Consider the following 16,843-nt stretch of genomic DNA (forward strand, 5'->3'; position numbering starts at 1 on the left):
TAGAAATGTTTCTTTTTTTATTATCAATGAGCACATACTAATCTACACTGTCAGAATGAATCCTTAATAACACACTCAATTAATAGATACTTTTTTTTCTGGAATTATTAGTAACAATTATAAAGACTTCTAGTAAATTATATTCATACATTCATCTAACACAAATAAAAACAGTAACCAATTGCTGGCCATATCCCTTACAAACTACAGGTTGATTTTGAAAAAGTGTGTCACCCAAAAAGGCTTCATTTACATGGAAGGGTGAATTAAGAGTTAATACCAGTCCGGTTGTAGTTGCATAAATGTGTTGGAAGGTGAACAAGTTAAAATGCTCAACTAAATTTCACTGGATAAAAAGATACACAGTGGACCTGAAATAATCCCTGTTTGACCTTTGATCTCATTGTTTGGCCTTGACACAACATAGAAAAATGCATTCCAAAGACTTGTCTTATCTTATTATTGTAATTGTTAAAAAAAATTTCCAAGGGGTAAAAAGATAGTGTAAACAAAATAATTCCTGTCTGACCTTTGATTCCACCTTGCAACATTGACCTTGAACCAACATGACCCAAAGATGCATTCTTCACAACATCTCAATCACTGGTCTTGATTTGCTAAACATAAATGGAAGGGTGAATTGATGGATAATACCTAGCCGCAGTAGACACAGATGTGTTGGAAGACAGACAAGATACAAAATGGATGTCAAATATTCCCTATTTGACCTTTGATCTCCTAAGCAACAACAACCCAGTATGACTGAATGTCATCTCATTCTTGTTAAGTTTGAAAATCCTACCAGCAGTAAAACAATACAGAGTTAACAGGCTATTATGACTTTTATCTTCGCTGTGCAACATGACCTTGAACCAGCATAATCAATATTGTGTTCTAGATTTGTTACAATGTTAACATTGGTGGCAAGGAATCCTTCGTGGCAGTAAGAAACTACACACCACACGCCAAATAACCCCTATATGGGAGAAATGTTTACAAAATCAAATTATAATTGCTATGTGGTAGCCTTGTAACAAGCAAGGACATTTTTTTTCCTTCAAAAATTAAGAATTAAACAAGAGCTCGTCGAACACGAAATGCCCCCCTTGATGCATTTAGTAATTGCACAAGGAACAGAAATTATATGCTCACTGTAAACAAAAGTACTACCATTCTGGTTTAATCTGACCTTGACCTTTAACCTATTAACCTAACAAGAGATTACAGATTGATCTATGCGCCAGCCGCTGAGCCATTTTTGAATGTTCCAAATTTCAAGACTCAATGTCAAATTTCATTTAGGTACAAAACAATGTGTATGTGGTCCAAATTTGAAAGCGGTGGCTTGAGAAATGTGAAAGCAGGTCACTAGCTCAATTTCAAGGTAAAGTTCATTTTGGTAAACAGAACTATGCATATGCTTCAAATTTGGAGGCTGTAGCTTGAGAAATGTGAAAGTAGGTAATAGATAAAAATTAATGTAAAATTTCAATTCAGAACACAAAAATATGCAAGCAGTCCAAATTTGAAGCCTGTACCTTCAAAAATGTGAAAGTAGGTTACTAGGTCAATCTTAAGATCAAAGTTCATTTCGGTACACAAAACTATGCATGTGGTTCAAATTTGAAGGCTGTAGCTTGAGAAATGTGAAAGGAGGTCACTAGGTCAAAATCAAGGTCAAATTTTATTTCAGAACACAAAACTATGCAAGTGGTCCAAATTTGAAGTATGTACCTTCAGAAATGTGAAAGTAGGTCACTAGGTCAATCTCAAGATCAAAGTTCATTTCAGTACACAAAAGTACCCTTGTGGTTCAAATTTGAAGGCTTTAGCTTGAGAAATGTGAAAGTAGGTCACTAGGTCAAAATCAAGGTCAAATTTTATTTTGGAACAAAAAACTATGCATGTGGTCCAAATTTGAAACCTGTACCTTCAAAAATGTGGAAGTAGGTCACTAGGTCAATAACAAGGTCAAAGTTTTTTTCAGTACACAAACCTATGCATGTGGTCCAAATTTGAAGGCTGTAGGTACAAAAATGTGAAAGTAGGTCACTAGGTCAAGATCAAGGTCAACTCATGTCAAGGTTCATCTTGCCTCTCAAAACTATACATGTGGTCCATGTGGTCCAAATTTGAATGATGTAAGTTATGGACATGAAGATTCTAAGTTTTTCCCTATATAAGTCTATATGAACCATTTGACCTCTGAGGCAGGGCCATATTTGACCCGAGAGGGATAACTTGAACAAACTTGGTAGAGAACCACTAAATGATGCTACATTACAAAATACCAAAGCCATAGACGGTTTGGACAAGAAGATTTTCAAGTTTTTCCCTATATAAGTATATGTAAACCATGTGACCCCCAGGGCGGAGCCATATTTGACCCTAGGGAAATAATTTGAATAATCTTAGTAGAGGATCACTAGATGATGTCATATACAAAATATCAAAGCCCTAGGCCCTGTGGTTTTGGACAAGAGGTTTTTCAAAGTTTTTTCCTATATAAGTCTATATAAACCATGTGACCCTAGGGGTGGGGCCATATTTGACCCCAGGAAAATAACCTGAACAATCTTGGTAGAGGACCACTAGATTTTACTACATACCAAATATCAAAGCCCTATGCCCTATGGTTTTGGACAAGAAGATCAGAAACCATTTAACTGTTCCTGGCCAATGTGACCTTGACCTTTGACCTAATGACCTCAAAATCAATAGGGGTCATCTGCTGGTCATGGCCATCCTAACTATCAATTTTCCTGACACTAGACCCAAGCGTTCTTGAGTTATTGCCTGGAAACCATTTTATTGTTCCTGGTCACTGTGACCTTGACCTTTGACATACTGACCTCAAAATCATTAGGGGTCACCTGCTGGTGATGACCAACCTCCCTATCAATTTTTGTGACCCTAGGCCTAAGCGTTCTTGAGTTATCATCCGGAAACTGTTTTACTGTTCAGGGTCACTGTGACCTTGACCTTTAACATACTGACCTCAAAATCAATAGGGTTCATCTGCTGGTCATTACCAACCTCCCTATCAACTTTCATGATCCTAGGCCCAAGTGTTCTTGAGTTATCATCCGGAAACCGTTTTACTGTTCAGGGTCACTGTGACCTTGACCTTTAACATACTGACCTCAAAATCAATAGGGGTCATCTGCTGGTCATTACCAACCTCCCTATCAACTTTCATGATCCTAGGCCCAAGTCTTCTTGAGTTATCATCCGGAAACCGTTTTACTATTCAGGGTCACTGTGACCTTGACCTTTGATATACAGACCTCAAAATCAATAGGGGTCATCTACTGGTGATGACCAACCTCCCTATCAACTTTCATGATCCTAGGCCCAAGCGTTCTTGAGTTATCATCCGGAAACGGATAGGTCTACATTCCGACCGACCGACCGACCGACCTACCGACCGACATCTGCAAAACAATATACCCCTCCTTTTTCAAAGGGGGGCATAAAAAAAAGAGTGAAATTCAGATTCTGTTTGCTGAGGTAGATTTTGAACAAACTGATGAAAATTAACTACATGTATTTATTGGTATATGATCAAGTTATTTAAAACAATGCTCCAAACTTGTCAGCACTTCTCTAATTTTTTCTGGTTGGCTTATGAGTTATTTGGTAGACAAAAAAATAAGCCTTTATTCCCAAGAAGTTATTTTAGACATTCAGTAGAAAAGGAATATAACTTTAGACAACAAAACATCATGTCATCCAAGAGACAGAAATACAGAACTAAGGTTCCTTTCCATCTTGATGAGCTGAGAATCAGAATTTGAGAAAAATTATTTTGCTATCCATCGTAACATATCCAACTAGTCACGAGTCAACAAACTTTAACAGTTCATAGGCATAGGAGCAATTTCAAAGTTTTGAGTGGTGGTCAGTAACCTTCAAGAGCTGTCCTGAAAACTTTGGCCAATGAGAAAAAAGCATTTTCCATTTTTCTAATTATACTTCAAAAAAATACTTTATCAAAAATGTATAGTTCTATTTCTATTCTGTTTAAAAGTAGAATGATTGGTCTTTTTACCTTTATTTAACTTTTTTCTATAAAAGTCAATATTTTGCAGTCAAATATTGGGGTAGACAAGCATATGTCAACAAGAGGACCATGATGGTCCTGAATCGCTCACCTATCCCCATATGACCCAGTGTTGAACTGAGTATGACGTCGTTATTTCTATTATTTGACATAGTGACCTAGTTTTTGAGCACATGTGACCTAGATATCATCAAGATAAAAAATTCTGACCAATTTTCATGAAGATTCATTGAAAAATATGGCCTCTAGAGAGGTCACAAGGTTTTTCTATTATTTGACCTAATGACCTAGTTTTTGAAGGCACATGACCCACTTATAAACTTGACCTAGATATCATCAAGGTGAACATTCTCACCAATTTTCATGAAGATCCCGTGAAAAATATGGCCTCTAGAGAGGTCACAAGGTTTTTCTATTTTTCGACCTACTGACCTAGTTTTTGACCGCACATGACCCAATTTCGAACCTGACCTAGATATCATCAAGCTGAACATTCTCACCAATTTTCATGAAGATCCATTGAGAAATATGGCCTCTAGAGAGGTCACAAGGTTTTTCTATTTTTAGACCTACTGACCTAGTTTTTGATCCCACGTGACCCAGTTTCGAACTTGACCTAGATATCATCAAGGTGAACATTCTGACCAAAATTCATGAAGATCTCATGAAAAATATGGCCTCTAGAGAGGTCACAAGGTTTTTCCATTTTTAGATCTACTGACCTAGTTTTTAATCCCACGTGACCCAGTTTCGAACTTGACCTAGATATCAACAAGGTTAACATTCTGACCAATTTTCATGAAGATCCATTGAAAAATATGGCCTCTAGAGAGGTCACAAGGTTTTTCTATTTTTAGACCTACTGACCTAGTTTTTGACCGCATGTGACCCAGTTTCGAACCTGACCTAGATATCATCAAGGTGAACATTCTGACCAATTTTCATGAAGATCCATTGAGAAATATGGCCTCTAGAGAGGTCACAAGGTTTTTCTATTTTTAGACCTACTGACCTAGTTTTTGACCCCACATGACCCAGTTTCGAACTTGACCTAGATATCATCAAGGTGAACATTCTCACCAATATTCATGAAGATCTCATGAAAAATATGGCCTCTAGAGAGGTCACAAGGTTTTTCTATTTTTAGACCTAATGACCTAGTTTTTGACCCCACGTGACCCAGTTTCGAACTTGACCTAGATATCATCAAGGGGAACATTCTGACCAATTTTCACAAAGATCCCATGAAAAACGTGACCTCTAGAGTGGTCACAAGCAAAAGTTTACGCACGCACGCACGGACGGACGGACGGACGACGGACGCTGCGCGATCACAAAAGCTCACCTTGTCACTTTGTGACAGGTGAGCTAAAAATGGGCCAGTCCCTAGCTCCTATGTTTAGTTATGAAACAATCACATAGATATATTCTCAGTTGCAGATTTTTTTTGCAATAATTCTACATGTATCAGTATGTAAGAACACCACTGAAGATTTGTTTAGAAAAATATGCACAAGTTCTGCAGTGTTAAAACATATGATCCGTGCCATGAGAAAACCAACATAGTGGCTTTACGACCAGCATGGATCCAGACCAGCCTGCGCATCCACGCAGTCTGGTCAGGATCCATGCTGTTCGCTTTCAAAGCCTATTGCAATTAGAGAAACTGTTGGCGAACAGCATGGATCCTGACCAGACTGCGTGGATGCGCAGGCTGGTCTGGATCCATGCTGGTCGTAAAGCCACTATGTTGGTTTTCTCATGGTGCGGCTCATATTACTTCTGTGAACAAAGCAGATGTGTATTTCTAGATGCATTAGTTTAGGCATCTTTTTATTACATACAAATCTACACTAAGTCTTATAAATGATATAAATTTGTTTTCCCTAAGACTTTATCAATTGAAAATATCTCAAAATTATAAACAGTTTTAACACAATAACAGATTTAAAAGAAGTTAAACACATCCTATCAAATATACACCCCAAAATGGAAATTAAGTGAAGTCTCTGGTCTTACTGTAAGAACATGGAGATTAATGAAAACATGTATGTAATATTTAATAACATACAATGTATTATTAATAATATACAGTATGCAACAAACAGACATTTTACTTACTTTTTCATACAAATCTACATCATGCAAATACTAAACAATTATGATCTTTTAAGTAGTATACCATAACATTTGTATGTGTACATGCCCAACTGGAAGCTAACATGAGGATTTACACTTTATTTTTTTGAGTCCTTCGCTCTGAATAATGATCAATGAACAGTTAAAATGAGTATTATGAAATATCTGATATAGCCAATACTATTTTACAACATTAAAGTAAAAAAAAAAAAGTGTTTATTACTTTTAGAACTGCCCTTACTGAACAGCCAACCATGTTGGCTTATGAGACACCTGTCATACAGACACTTCACATCAATTTCTTCTAATTCCTATTTACTAAGGCTAGGTAGTAAGCAGTATCTACGTGGCTCACCAACCTGTCACTCTTCCATTAACAAGATCAAACTCTGATGAGACTTGAACCTTTGACCTCCTGACTGCAGGACAGGCACCTTATCAATGAGGCCACCACAGCTGGGTAATTTATGAATATGAAATTTCTCAATTTGAGATAACAAGACATTTTGTTTTATAAAACACTATACCTGCACTTAAGATGATACATGACAGGAAACATTTATCAATAAATATTCTAAATTAAAGACTTCCTAAAAATATAAGGGACTTAACTGTACCATTTTGGTACTTGTGATTTTCAATCTGCAATGTTTATAAAGCAACTAGCCTTAAGTATATAACTATGTTTTATTCTCCTTCCACTATTTACTATTCCAGTACACAAGAAAAGCTTCTGGAACATAATGTAGTTCAGAAGTCTTGTCCTATTTTCATGTGTAAAAAATCATAAGCCTTATTAAAATTTCGGTACATCCCGAAGGCAATTTTCGGACATTCTACCTTCAGAGTGAGACATACATCCCACATATACACATCATAAAGTTATGATATTACATTTTATATCACACATATTTTTTCACACTGTAAAGTTTGTATTATCAATGTCTCCTGCGTGTTATCATACTTTTTCCAGAGCTTTCTCAAGAAGCTGGTTCAACCTTGACACCATTGATCGTGGGTCGTCCAGTAATCCTGCTGTTACCATGGCGTTGTCATACAACTGAAAATACAATAAAACTTGTTAGACTACCATATATTAGAACAAGCAATATAATGCAAAATTAAACATATTCTTGCAACGTAAGGGTCACACCCCTTACAATACATTTTACATTCTACTGACTACACTATTTATGTCAAACCAGTAGTAAGTGAGTTAATGCAACATTCACATATTATAAGCATAAAAACTTGGGATCTGTTTCATAAAATGAACTTGATATGATATTAGTTTCACCTCGCTTAAGCCGCTTTACATGTTATTTCATTTACGCTAACTTTCCCTTTCTTGCCCTTTGCTAACAAAAGTGTCTATATTATAGTTTGTCATTTAAATTCATATTAGGTTTAATCTATATTTTTTAAGAAGGTAATGTCAGAAGTTATCTGCTCTTAAACCCCTACCCCACCCCCTCTCTCCTCCCCCTTAAAATAAGTTCATTCATACAACCTAACTCTCAACAGTGACACAACTGACACTTATACCACTTAACAATTTCCTCTTCACCCTTTGTCATTCTTAATTCAAGTACATTTGAGCCATGCAATGGGAAAACCAACATAGTGGCTTTGCGACCAGCATGGATCCACACCAGCCTGCGCATCCGCGCAGTCTGGTCAGGATCCATGCTGTTCGCTAACAGTTTCTCTAATTGCAATAGGCTTTGAAAGCGAACAGCATGGATCCTGACCAGACTGCGCGGATGCGCAGGCTGGTCTGGATCCATGCTGGTCGCAAAGCCACTATGTTGGTTTTCTCATGGCGCGGCTCATTTAATGTCTTCTCCATTTACTCTTATTTAACTTTTCTAACCACTGTGATTTCACTGACCATAATGTTTTGTTTCATTGACTAACCACTTACAAATGTAAGAGAAGACTTCCTTGTGACCTTCAAACTCTAGTCAATACCAGAGATACAAGGAGAAATCTATAGTTACTATCTCCGCACACTAACTGGTGTCTTGGCTGAAACAAATCAGTCTCTAGGTAGTATCACTCCATTATAATATCACACGGTATTTTAAATGTTTGTTTAAAAGCTATAAAATTAAGCCGTAACCTTCAATAACTAAGCTGCATTTAATTTTGGTCTTGTAAGATTTAAATAGAAACTGACTAAAAAGTTTATTCAAGACGATGCAAAAATTACCTGATCTATGGTATTTTAAAAGGCAAGTTTTACTAGCAAGTTACATGTATTTTGAATAGTCAACTTAGAATAAAACAACATTTGCCAGAGAACACAAGGTATTTGTTTACAGAAATCAAAGACGGCAATGAAAGGCTAGTCAGAGTTTACTCAAACACTATCTGTAACCAGCAACCATTACAACTGTGACTACTGCACCCACTTCGTGTTCTGCATTCTGACATTACATGTATACATTTAGGATACGAGTTCAGAAAGAAAGCCTACCAGTTACATAATGTTTGAAACTTGAATAAGAAATACATGGAAATTAATATTCACCATGCATATTTTCAAGCAGAATATGAATAAAATTATAGAGGTATTTTCCTAAATCTGAATCTTACTTCAAAAACTCTAAATGAGCCACGCCATGAGAAATCCAACATAGTGCATTTGCGACCAGCATGGATCCTGACCAGCCTGCATATCCACGCAGTCTGGTCAGGATCCATGCTGTTCGCTTTCAAACCCTATTGCAATTAGAGTAAACATTAGCGAACAGCAAGCATGGATCCTGACCAGACTGCACGGATGCGCAGACTGGTCTGGATCCATGCTGGTTGCAAATGTACTATGTTGGTTTTCTCATGGCACGGCTCAAATATTGTTGGTGTCTTTAAAGACAGCACGACCCAAAAATTAAAAGAAAAAATTGTTTGAAAAAATTCACATTAGTTCTGAAACATGCTTGCTCATCCATACTGCGCAAAAAGCCCAAACTTTCATGTTACATATATAATTGTGTCAGATGAGAATGTAGATCAGTCTAACCCAGGATTTCAAGTTTAAATTGTTTAAAATCTTAGTGATAAAGTTATCCGGTAGACTGAGCTACAACATGTTGGTAGGCTGATAATACAGACAACTTGTTTATCTATGGATGAATTATTTCGAAATATCTAGTACAGTTACCTACAACTATATGGCTTACCATATTTAAAAGCATGGTTTAGATTAATATTAATGAATATTTTGAATTCACAGAGTTCATTATTTGTGAATATCAATGAAAATAAAACCTGTGTGAAAATCACCCAATTTACAGTTTAAAATGCTGGACGATTTTGCATAATAAACTGCAGTGTGTCTAAAATTGCCTCAGTTGATCCAGCGTAAACCGGGTACCACCAGTAACTGGTTTTAATCACTTTTAAATGAGGATGCTAAAATATCTACAGAGCTTATACTAATCGTTTCACAAAGCAGCTGGTTATTAAAATATTTTTTTCCCTTTTAAACCACTATCATTTTTCCCTGCAAAGTAAATTGACAACTTTCTAACAACAATCTGATGAGAAAGACACTGAAAATCAAAGACATTGTCTTCTATCTTAACATTGCCTTTGGACTTGATTGGAAGTCTCAATTTTTGTTCCTTCTTTGAGCTAAGCAGGCAAGCTAAAGTTCTGAGTTTCTGTACAAGCACTATTCATACATTAATAAATATAACATATGTAGTAATTTTCTATCTATTTAATTATGCATATTCTCTAATAGATAAGCTGCTTAACCTGTTTTAAACATAAAATTAAAAGCCTTATGGAACTTTAAACATGTAACCACAGTTCATGTTTTATTTCATACAATGTGTAAGGAGGAGCAGGGGATCAAACTCCAGATTCTGTCTCAAACCAAATCTGTTCTTACACAACTCATTTTTCTGGCCGAGCACCTACTGTGTAAGCATGTAATGTAGAGCAGTATAGATAAATTAAATTATGAAAATCATTACCAAAGTCACCTTCATATCAGGAGAGTACTAACTGATAACAATATATCAAACAAGGTCAGCTGACTTTCACAGAGGTGAAACAATATAAGTATGAAATGGTCCTAAAAACCCAATTGTTTTATAGTATTGATGGAAATTCTATTTGCAACACTAGATGCCCAAGAGCAACATGTCCAGCCCACCAGCTGTCAAAAGGACTGGGAGTTGCACACAAAACTCTGTGTCACTGAGACAAACACTTGTGCCAAATGAAACAATAGTGCCAGGTTTTTTTATAATCCCACATTCAATGAGGAAGTTATTGTCCTGACAAGGTCAATTATAACTATATTTGACCTTTAAACTCCAAGTGTGACCTTAACCTTTAAGATATTGACAACGGGTGTTGTGCGCGACATGCCGTCTCAAGGTGGTAAACAACTGTGCCAGGTTATTTTATAATCCCACAATGAAGAAGTTATTGTCCGGACAAGGTCAATTATAGCCATATTTGACCTTTGAACTCCAAGTGTGACCTTAACTTTTAAGATATTGACAAGGGTTTTGTGCACGACACGCCGTCTCATGGTTGTGAACAACTGTGCCAAGTTATTTTAAAATCCCACAATCAATGACAAAGTTATTGTCCAGACAAGGTCAATTATAACCATATTTGACCTTTAAACTCCAAGTGTGACCTTGACCTTTAAGATATTGACACGGGTGATGCACGCATAGTGGTTAACAATTGTGCTATGTTATTTTATAATCTCACATTCAATGTCGAAGTTATTGTCCGGACAAGGTCAATTATAGCCATATTTGACCTTTAAACTCCATGTGAGACCTTGACCTTTAAGATACTGACACGGGTTTTGCGTGCGACACGCCGTTTCATGGTGGCGAACAATTGTGCCAAGTTATTTTAAAATCCCACAATCAATGACAAACTTATGGTCCGGACGAAGAAATCAAGACGGACGCATGCACAGACGCACGCACATATACCGAACAGCCATTTGGACAACTATGTCTTTGCTCTCTTACTGGCTCGACAAAAAAAAATGAAATAATTAAAAAAAAGAATTGGAACTCTTATGCAAACATTTAGGATGTGTTTAAATGTTGTTTCAATGTGGCCTTCTACTGTACATAGTTTTAAGGCAAGATTGAATATCTTTCACTGAGTGAACAGATGAAAATGTAAGATCTGGTGAAAGTCAATCTGACTAAAGTATTTGATCTTCTAAACGAAGATCTGAGAATGACCCATTCACATTCGTCTTCTGTATATATTGGATTTCCAATATTGCTATTTTTATTTTCGCAAATCTATTTTTATTTGAACCAATCAGACGACTTGTTCTAATGTCAAAGACTAAGAAAAATTTGCAGTCAGTCAAGGGCTCGAACTCGGGGACACCTCGCTTACAAAGCAAGTGACCTACCGACTGAGCTAACCGGCTATCTGACATCTTTCGACTTAAGAACTGTAGATATCAAAAACCAAGGCTTTTTTAAGCTTGCAGAATGTTGTAAGTTAGCTTTTGATTGGCTAGCGGAAGGGTCGTCAGAACGAGGCTATCAATAGCTCGTGTTCAGATCCTAAGCGTAGCGTAATAGGAGATGTACTTCAGTCAGATTGGGTGAAAGTGAAAGATATTTTGATGTCACATGTAAAACAAGAAACGCGGCAATGCCACGAAACCAGGTTTTCAACAGTTTTCATAAGAATAAACAAGAGTGCCAGAATGTCACAATATATGCCCGCCACAGCAAATTTCTTTACTCTAGCACCTGTATTTGCAGATGTAATTTTAATTTTGTGGTTGTTTAGTAATCATTGTAATTCTTTTGTTTTTCTAAGTCCACAAAAAAACTCCTTACCAGGTAGAGATACCTTAAAATACACCTAAAATTAGAAAGTAACAACTATGTAGTACCACAGAAAAGTGGTCTTGGTTTTTCCCTACGGTCAATTATAAAAAAGTTACAATATAAGTTATTTATAGTAACAACTAAGGGAAGTTAATCTTAAAAAAAAAAAAAAAAAAAAAAAAAAAATTACAAAAAATGGTCAAAATACCCCTCAAAATTGGATGTAACATGCATGTTGTACTACAGAAAAGTGGTCTCGATTTTTCCCTATGTCTAGTAATGAAAAAGTTACAATATAAGCTATTTATAGTAACAACAAAGGGAAGTAATTCTAAAGAAGGGAACTGCGCAAGACACTTCGTCTCGTGATGGTGTATAATTGTGCCAAGTTACATCAAAATCCCTCTATGCATGAAGAAGATATGCTCCGGACAAAGTTTTCATTCTTGTATCCTTTGACCTCTAAGTGTGACCTTGACCTTAGACCTAGGGACCTGGTTCTTGCGCATGACACCAAAATCAATCCCAGCCTTTGTCTTGATATAAGCTACATACATACCAAGTTTTATTCAAATATCTTTACCGAAACAAGTTATTGACCGGAAACCCTTTTTCTATTTTAAGTAACAGTGACCTTGACCTTGACCCCAGAAACCCAAAATCAATCCCAGCCTTTGTCTTGATATAAGCTACATACATACCAAGTTTTATTCAAATATCTTTACCGAAACAAAAGTTATTGACCGGAAACACCAGTTTGACGCCGCCGCCCGCCCACCCGACCGACATCTACCCCAATCTAGTAACTCAGGTTTTGGTTTTCGTTGAAAACCTGGTTAACAAACACACTTTTCTTTATTTCATGTTTTGTCAATGGTTTTGAGCAAATAAGTTCCTTGCCACTAAAAAGAGACACAAAAATGCCATATTCTCAAAAATACTTTTAAATTATGATTAATGAGACAACCATACATTTCTTATACAATAAAAACATCAGCAGTATACCTAAAACCAATGAACAAAGTTCACCTGCAAGTAAAGGGTACTTTGTGGCTTTCCTACATAATGGTCTATATAAAAGATGTTTCATTCTTTTGTTTGTTGTTGGGTTTAATATTACACAAAGAAATTGTAAGTCATAAAGCAACTTTTCCAGTTTTTGACTGTGGAAGGAGACACCAGTTGCCTCTCCTCGAATTGTTTCATGCATGGGAAAGCACCTCAGTAGAATCACCGACCTCCCACAAACTAGCTGGATGGCTTCCTAACATGAAGAATTCTACATCCCAAATGAAGTTTCATACCTGCATCGGTGAGGGGCAAGTGATTCGAAATCAGAGACTTTACCAATCAGCCATGGAGGCCCCCATTTGATTTGTAGTTAAAACTTATCCCCATAGTTATTTTACATCATTCTTACAACAGATGCTAACTAAATAAGATGAGAGCTTCCCCGGTATCATACCAGTAACCCTACAATGAAATGGCAGAGACCACAAACATGTTTCACTTCCTGAGAGTTCAAACCAGTTAGCTACAGGTTAAGGACTATGAAATGCATGGAGATTGCAGTCGATTCTCCTATTCACCCAGATTTGGATTTGTAACCTCTGGATAAATCGTGATAAGATGCAATAAAAAATACGCAAGCAGCATGTAGTGACAGGATCAATAAATGAACAAATTACTTCTTTTTGGAATTATTTACATTTGTTCTGTTTTATCTTATGAACTTTCTCTATCCATAAAGCAAGGCGATGACACAGCCTTCTTTAAAGTGGACTTATGCGCATTTTCAAGTAAAAATCCAGCTAAAATAGATGTGTATGTAAAAAGGATGGAGGAAATTATAGCTTTTCACCCAATATACCAAACTCTTCCTTTTACCAGTACAAAATAATAACTTTCCAAATATGACTTTTCTTATTTTGACTGGGGCAGTCTTTTTAAGAAAAGTCAAACTGCACGCAGGAGTTGCTTTCCTTCAACTTTAGAAATTTCTACCATAGGTAAGGGAGATCACTGCGTATGATTTAAGAAAAGAATTATTATCTTATAAGTCTGATTTCTTTATTTCTAAAGCATCAACTTCAAATACTAAGCGGCATTACCGTTAATTTAACAAATTTAAATGCACAGCAATCGAAAATTCCTTTTATAAAACATTCACCAAAACACACTATGTGCAGTAAGATGTGCATAGTGCCACACTTTAATACAGCAGTCTCTTGTTTTGTAGGGCTTAACATCCCAGTTCATAATTACAAGTCCTATCTAAGCTTTGATGGTAGAGAAAGACCCTGGGGGACCATTGTAGCATTATTTCAGGTAGACTATTGGTTAGAACCACAACCTTGAGCCATCTTGTTGGCTTCCTTATATGCAGGAATTTCAATTCTATGCAAGGTTTTGAACCCAAAGTAACAAGAGTCAAGCGATTCCAAGTCAGCGACATTAACCACTTGACCACAGACCCATACTTCAGTCTCTAATCCAACTACACCTCTAACAATATCTGTAACAGATCTACGTACCTCCAGTAAATGCTGTGATTATGAGAGGTGCTCAACTTACATCTGAACAAAATACAAACATAAAATTTATGTTCAGTGTTCTCCATTGTAATAAAATTTTGATTCGAGATCACTGACAGTGAAAACATCATTCTGCAACGCTTTTCAAGATGCAAAAGTTGTAGCTCTTTGATCAAGTTTTTTCCAATCCTCTCTAAGATCAATTTCAAATCCATTTTGAGCCTTTATAAAGCACTTCTGCAGCCATGTTTTTGGAACCCCTCAAATACCATAGTCAGTTAAGACTTCACTTGTTTTAGATTTAACTATGTATTTTCAGCAGTAATGAAACAGCCTCCAGTTAAACAAACCAGTGTTCCTGGATTCTGTATGTTCTCTACAAAGTACAGGTTTCATACACACACACACACCATAATAAAATTTCAGGACTTTTTTCTTACTTTTACGGACTTGATATTTAACTCCAGTTTCACACATCAAACTCTTAATTTGCATTCTTCTTTATATTTATCTAACACTTTGCTCAACCACTTTTGCTCAGCTTACTTAATGACCTGTTGTTTTTTTTATACTGAAAACACACTCATTTCAAGCATTTTTCGCATGCCAAGGACAAATGGAAATTGTTTACCAGAAAACATACAAGCTGGATGCAAACTTCAACAAAGCTAGGAATCAGTGCAAACATATTCAACCCCTATTATGAATAACATATTTCTCCCACATATATAGTTATCAGATTCACCACTTAATTTTTTGTCTTTTTTCATGCATTTAACAACAAATGCAAAGCTTTAAGATATTTTTTGGCTTTTTAACGATTTTTAAAGTATATTTAAGAGTCAGTAATGAATTATGGGCAAGGTACTTTCTAGATTTTATTTTCACATTTTTGGGACTTTTTCAGAACAGACTGTGCAAATCCTGAAGTAACTCTAAACTTTTCTACATGAATCAGAAGTGTATGACGAATGATTTCAGACACAGTATCTTTTATCAAATCTTCACAGATGGCATATCCCTCATCTTTTGCTCAAACTCTTACTATTCATATGTCTCAGCTCTTCCTATTGAGATATACAGGTGTGTGTTATAGACAATAATAATAATAATAATAATAATAATAATAATAATAACGACTTTATTTATACAGGCGACACAGTTGGGCAAGACCAGTCTTCCCTGTGAGCCTCTTGAAATATGTGGTTATTTACAACATGATAGTAATGACATAAAACTAATTAACATTAAAGTTCAGCATTAAAACAACAAAGACGTAGATTTAACATGACTAGAATTATATGTACATGAATGATAACAGCTACCAGTGTTCACCAGAGAACCTCCACTGTAAGTAAGCGTGTTTAAATGACTGTATGGAAGAAGACTGCCATATCTGTAGAGGAATGGAGTTCCATATATGCGGGCCAGAGTATGACAGCGATTTTCTAAAGAATTCTATATTTGGCTTTGGAATGTGTAAGAGGTCATCTGAGCGAGATCTGAGTGTGAATGCATGAGAGCAGCTGGATTTTGTGAAAAGATGTTGGATGTAACTTAGTGACTGTTCATTTTGAGATTTATAGACAATTATGGCTTTTTTAAATTCCAGTCTTTCTGGTAATGTCATCCACTTAAGTTCTTTGAACAGCAATTTGGATGGAGTGTCAAAATCTTTGTCTAGAATTATTCTGGCTGCTCGCTTTTGAAACTTGATGAGAAGATTTTGGAACTCAAGACTGCAATTTCCCCAAATTGTACAGCAGTAGTCTATGTGCAGCAATATATACGCATTGTAGAACATTTTACGAACACTGATACTGAGGTAACGTTTTATACGCATGAGAAGGTAGAGTTTTGAATTACACTTCTTTAGTGTGCTATGAACATGTGCTTCTAGTTTAGGTTACCGTCAACATTTACACCCAGTAGTTTTTCACATTTGGAGTAAGCAATAACTTCATTATTTATTTTAAGCTCTTGGGATGATTGTTGAATTGTATTTTGCTTGTAATTATTTGCAGTTATGAACATCAATTTTGTCTTTTGAATGTTGAGAAGCATGGCATTTTGTGAGCACCAATTGTGAATTGTGTCTAAGTAGACTGTAGGTTTTGGCATATTACTTTTACATCAGTGTCTGTTGTTTTGATGGTTTTGTCATCAGCAAACATACCTGTTTCTGAATGTTGTATATATAAAGGAAGGTCATTAATATACATAACAGGAGGGGACCTAGAAATGAGCCTTGTGGAACTCCTGAG

At 36.1% G+C, this 16,843-nt stretch overlaps 1 protein-coding gene across 2 annotated transcripts in view; it reads right to left on the minus strand.

Moving 5' to 3' along the window:
* LOC128556891 (heat shock protein 75 kDa, mitochondrial-like) overlaps nucleotides 1–16,843 on the minus strand; it is a 42,758-nt gene continuing 25,915 nt past the window's right edge. The window contains exons 18-19 of one of the 2 annotated variants that reach the window (XR_008370884.1): nucleotides 4,274–7,262; nucleotides 1–4,243 (exon numbers count right to left, since the gene is read on the minus strand). Coding sequence is in view for 1 of the 2 variants with exons in the window: in XM_053542779.1 (XP_053398754.1) it covers nucleotides 7,161–7,262 (102 nt within the window). In the remaining variant the exon portion in view is untranslated. Of the gene's footprint in view, nucleotides 7,263–16,843 lie in introns of both variants that reach the window. The other variant, XM_053542779.1, reaches the window with a different exon arrangement.

Source organism: Mercenaria mercenaria, chromosome 5 (genome assembly GCF_021730395.1).
Source record: "Mercenaria mercenaria strain notata chromosome 5, MADL_Memer_1, whole genome shotgun sequence".
Taxonomy (NCBI): domain Eukaryota; kingdom Metazoa; phylum Mollusca; class Bivalvia; order Venerida; family Veneridae; genus Mercenaria; species Mercenaria mercenaria.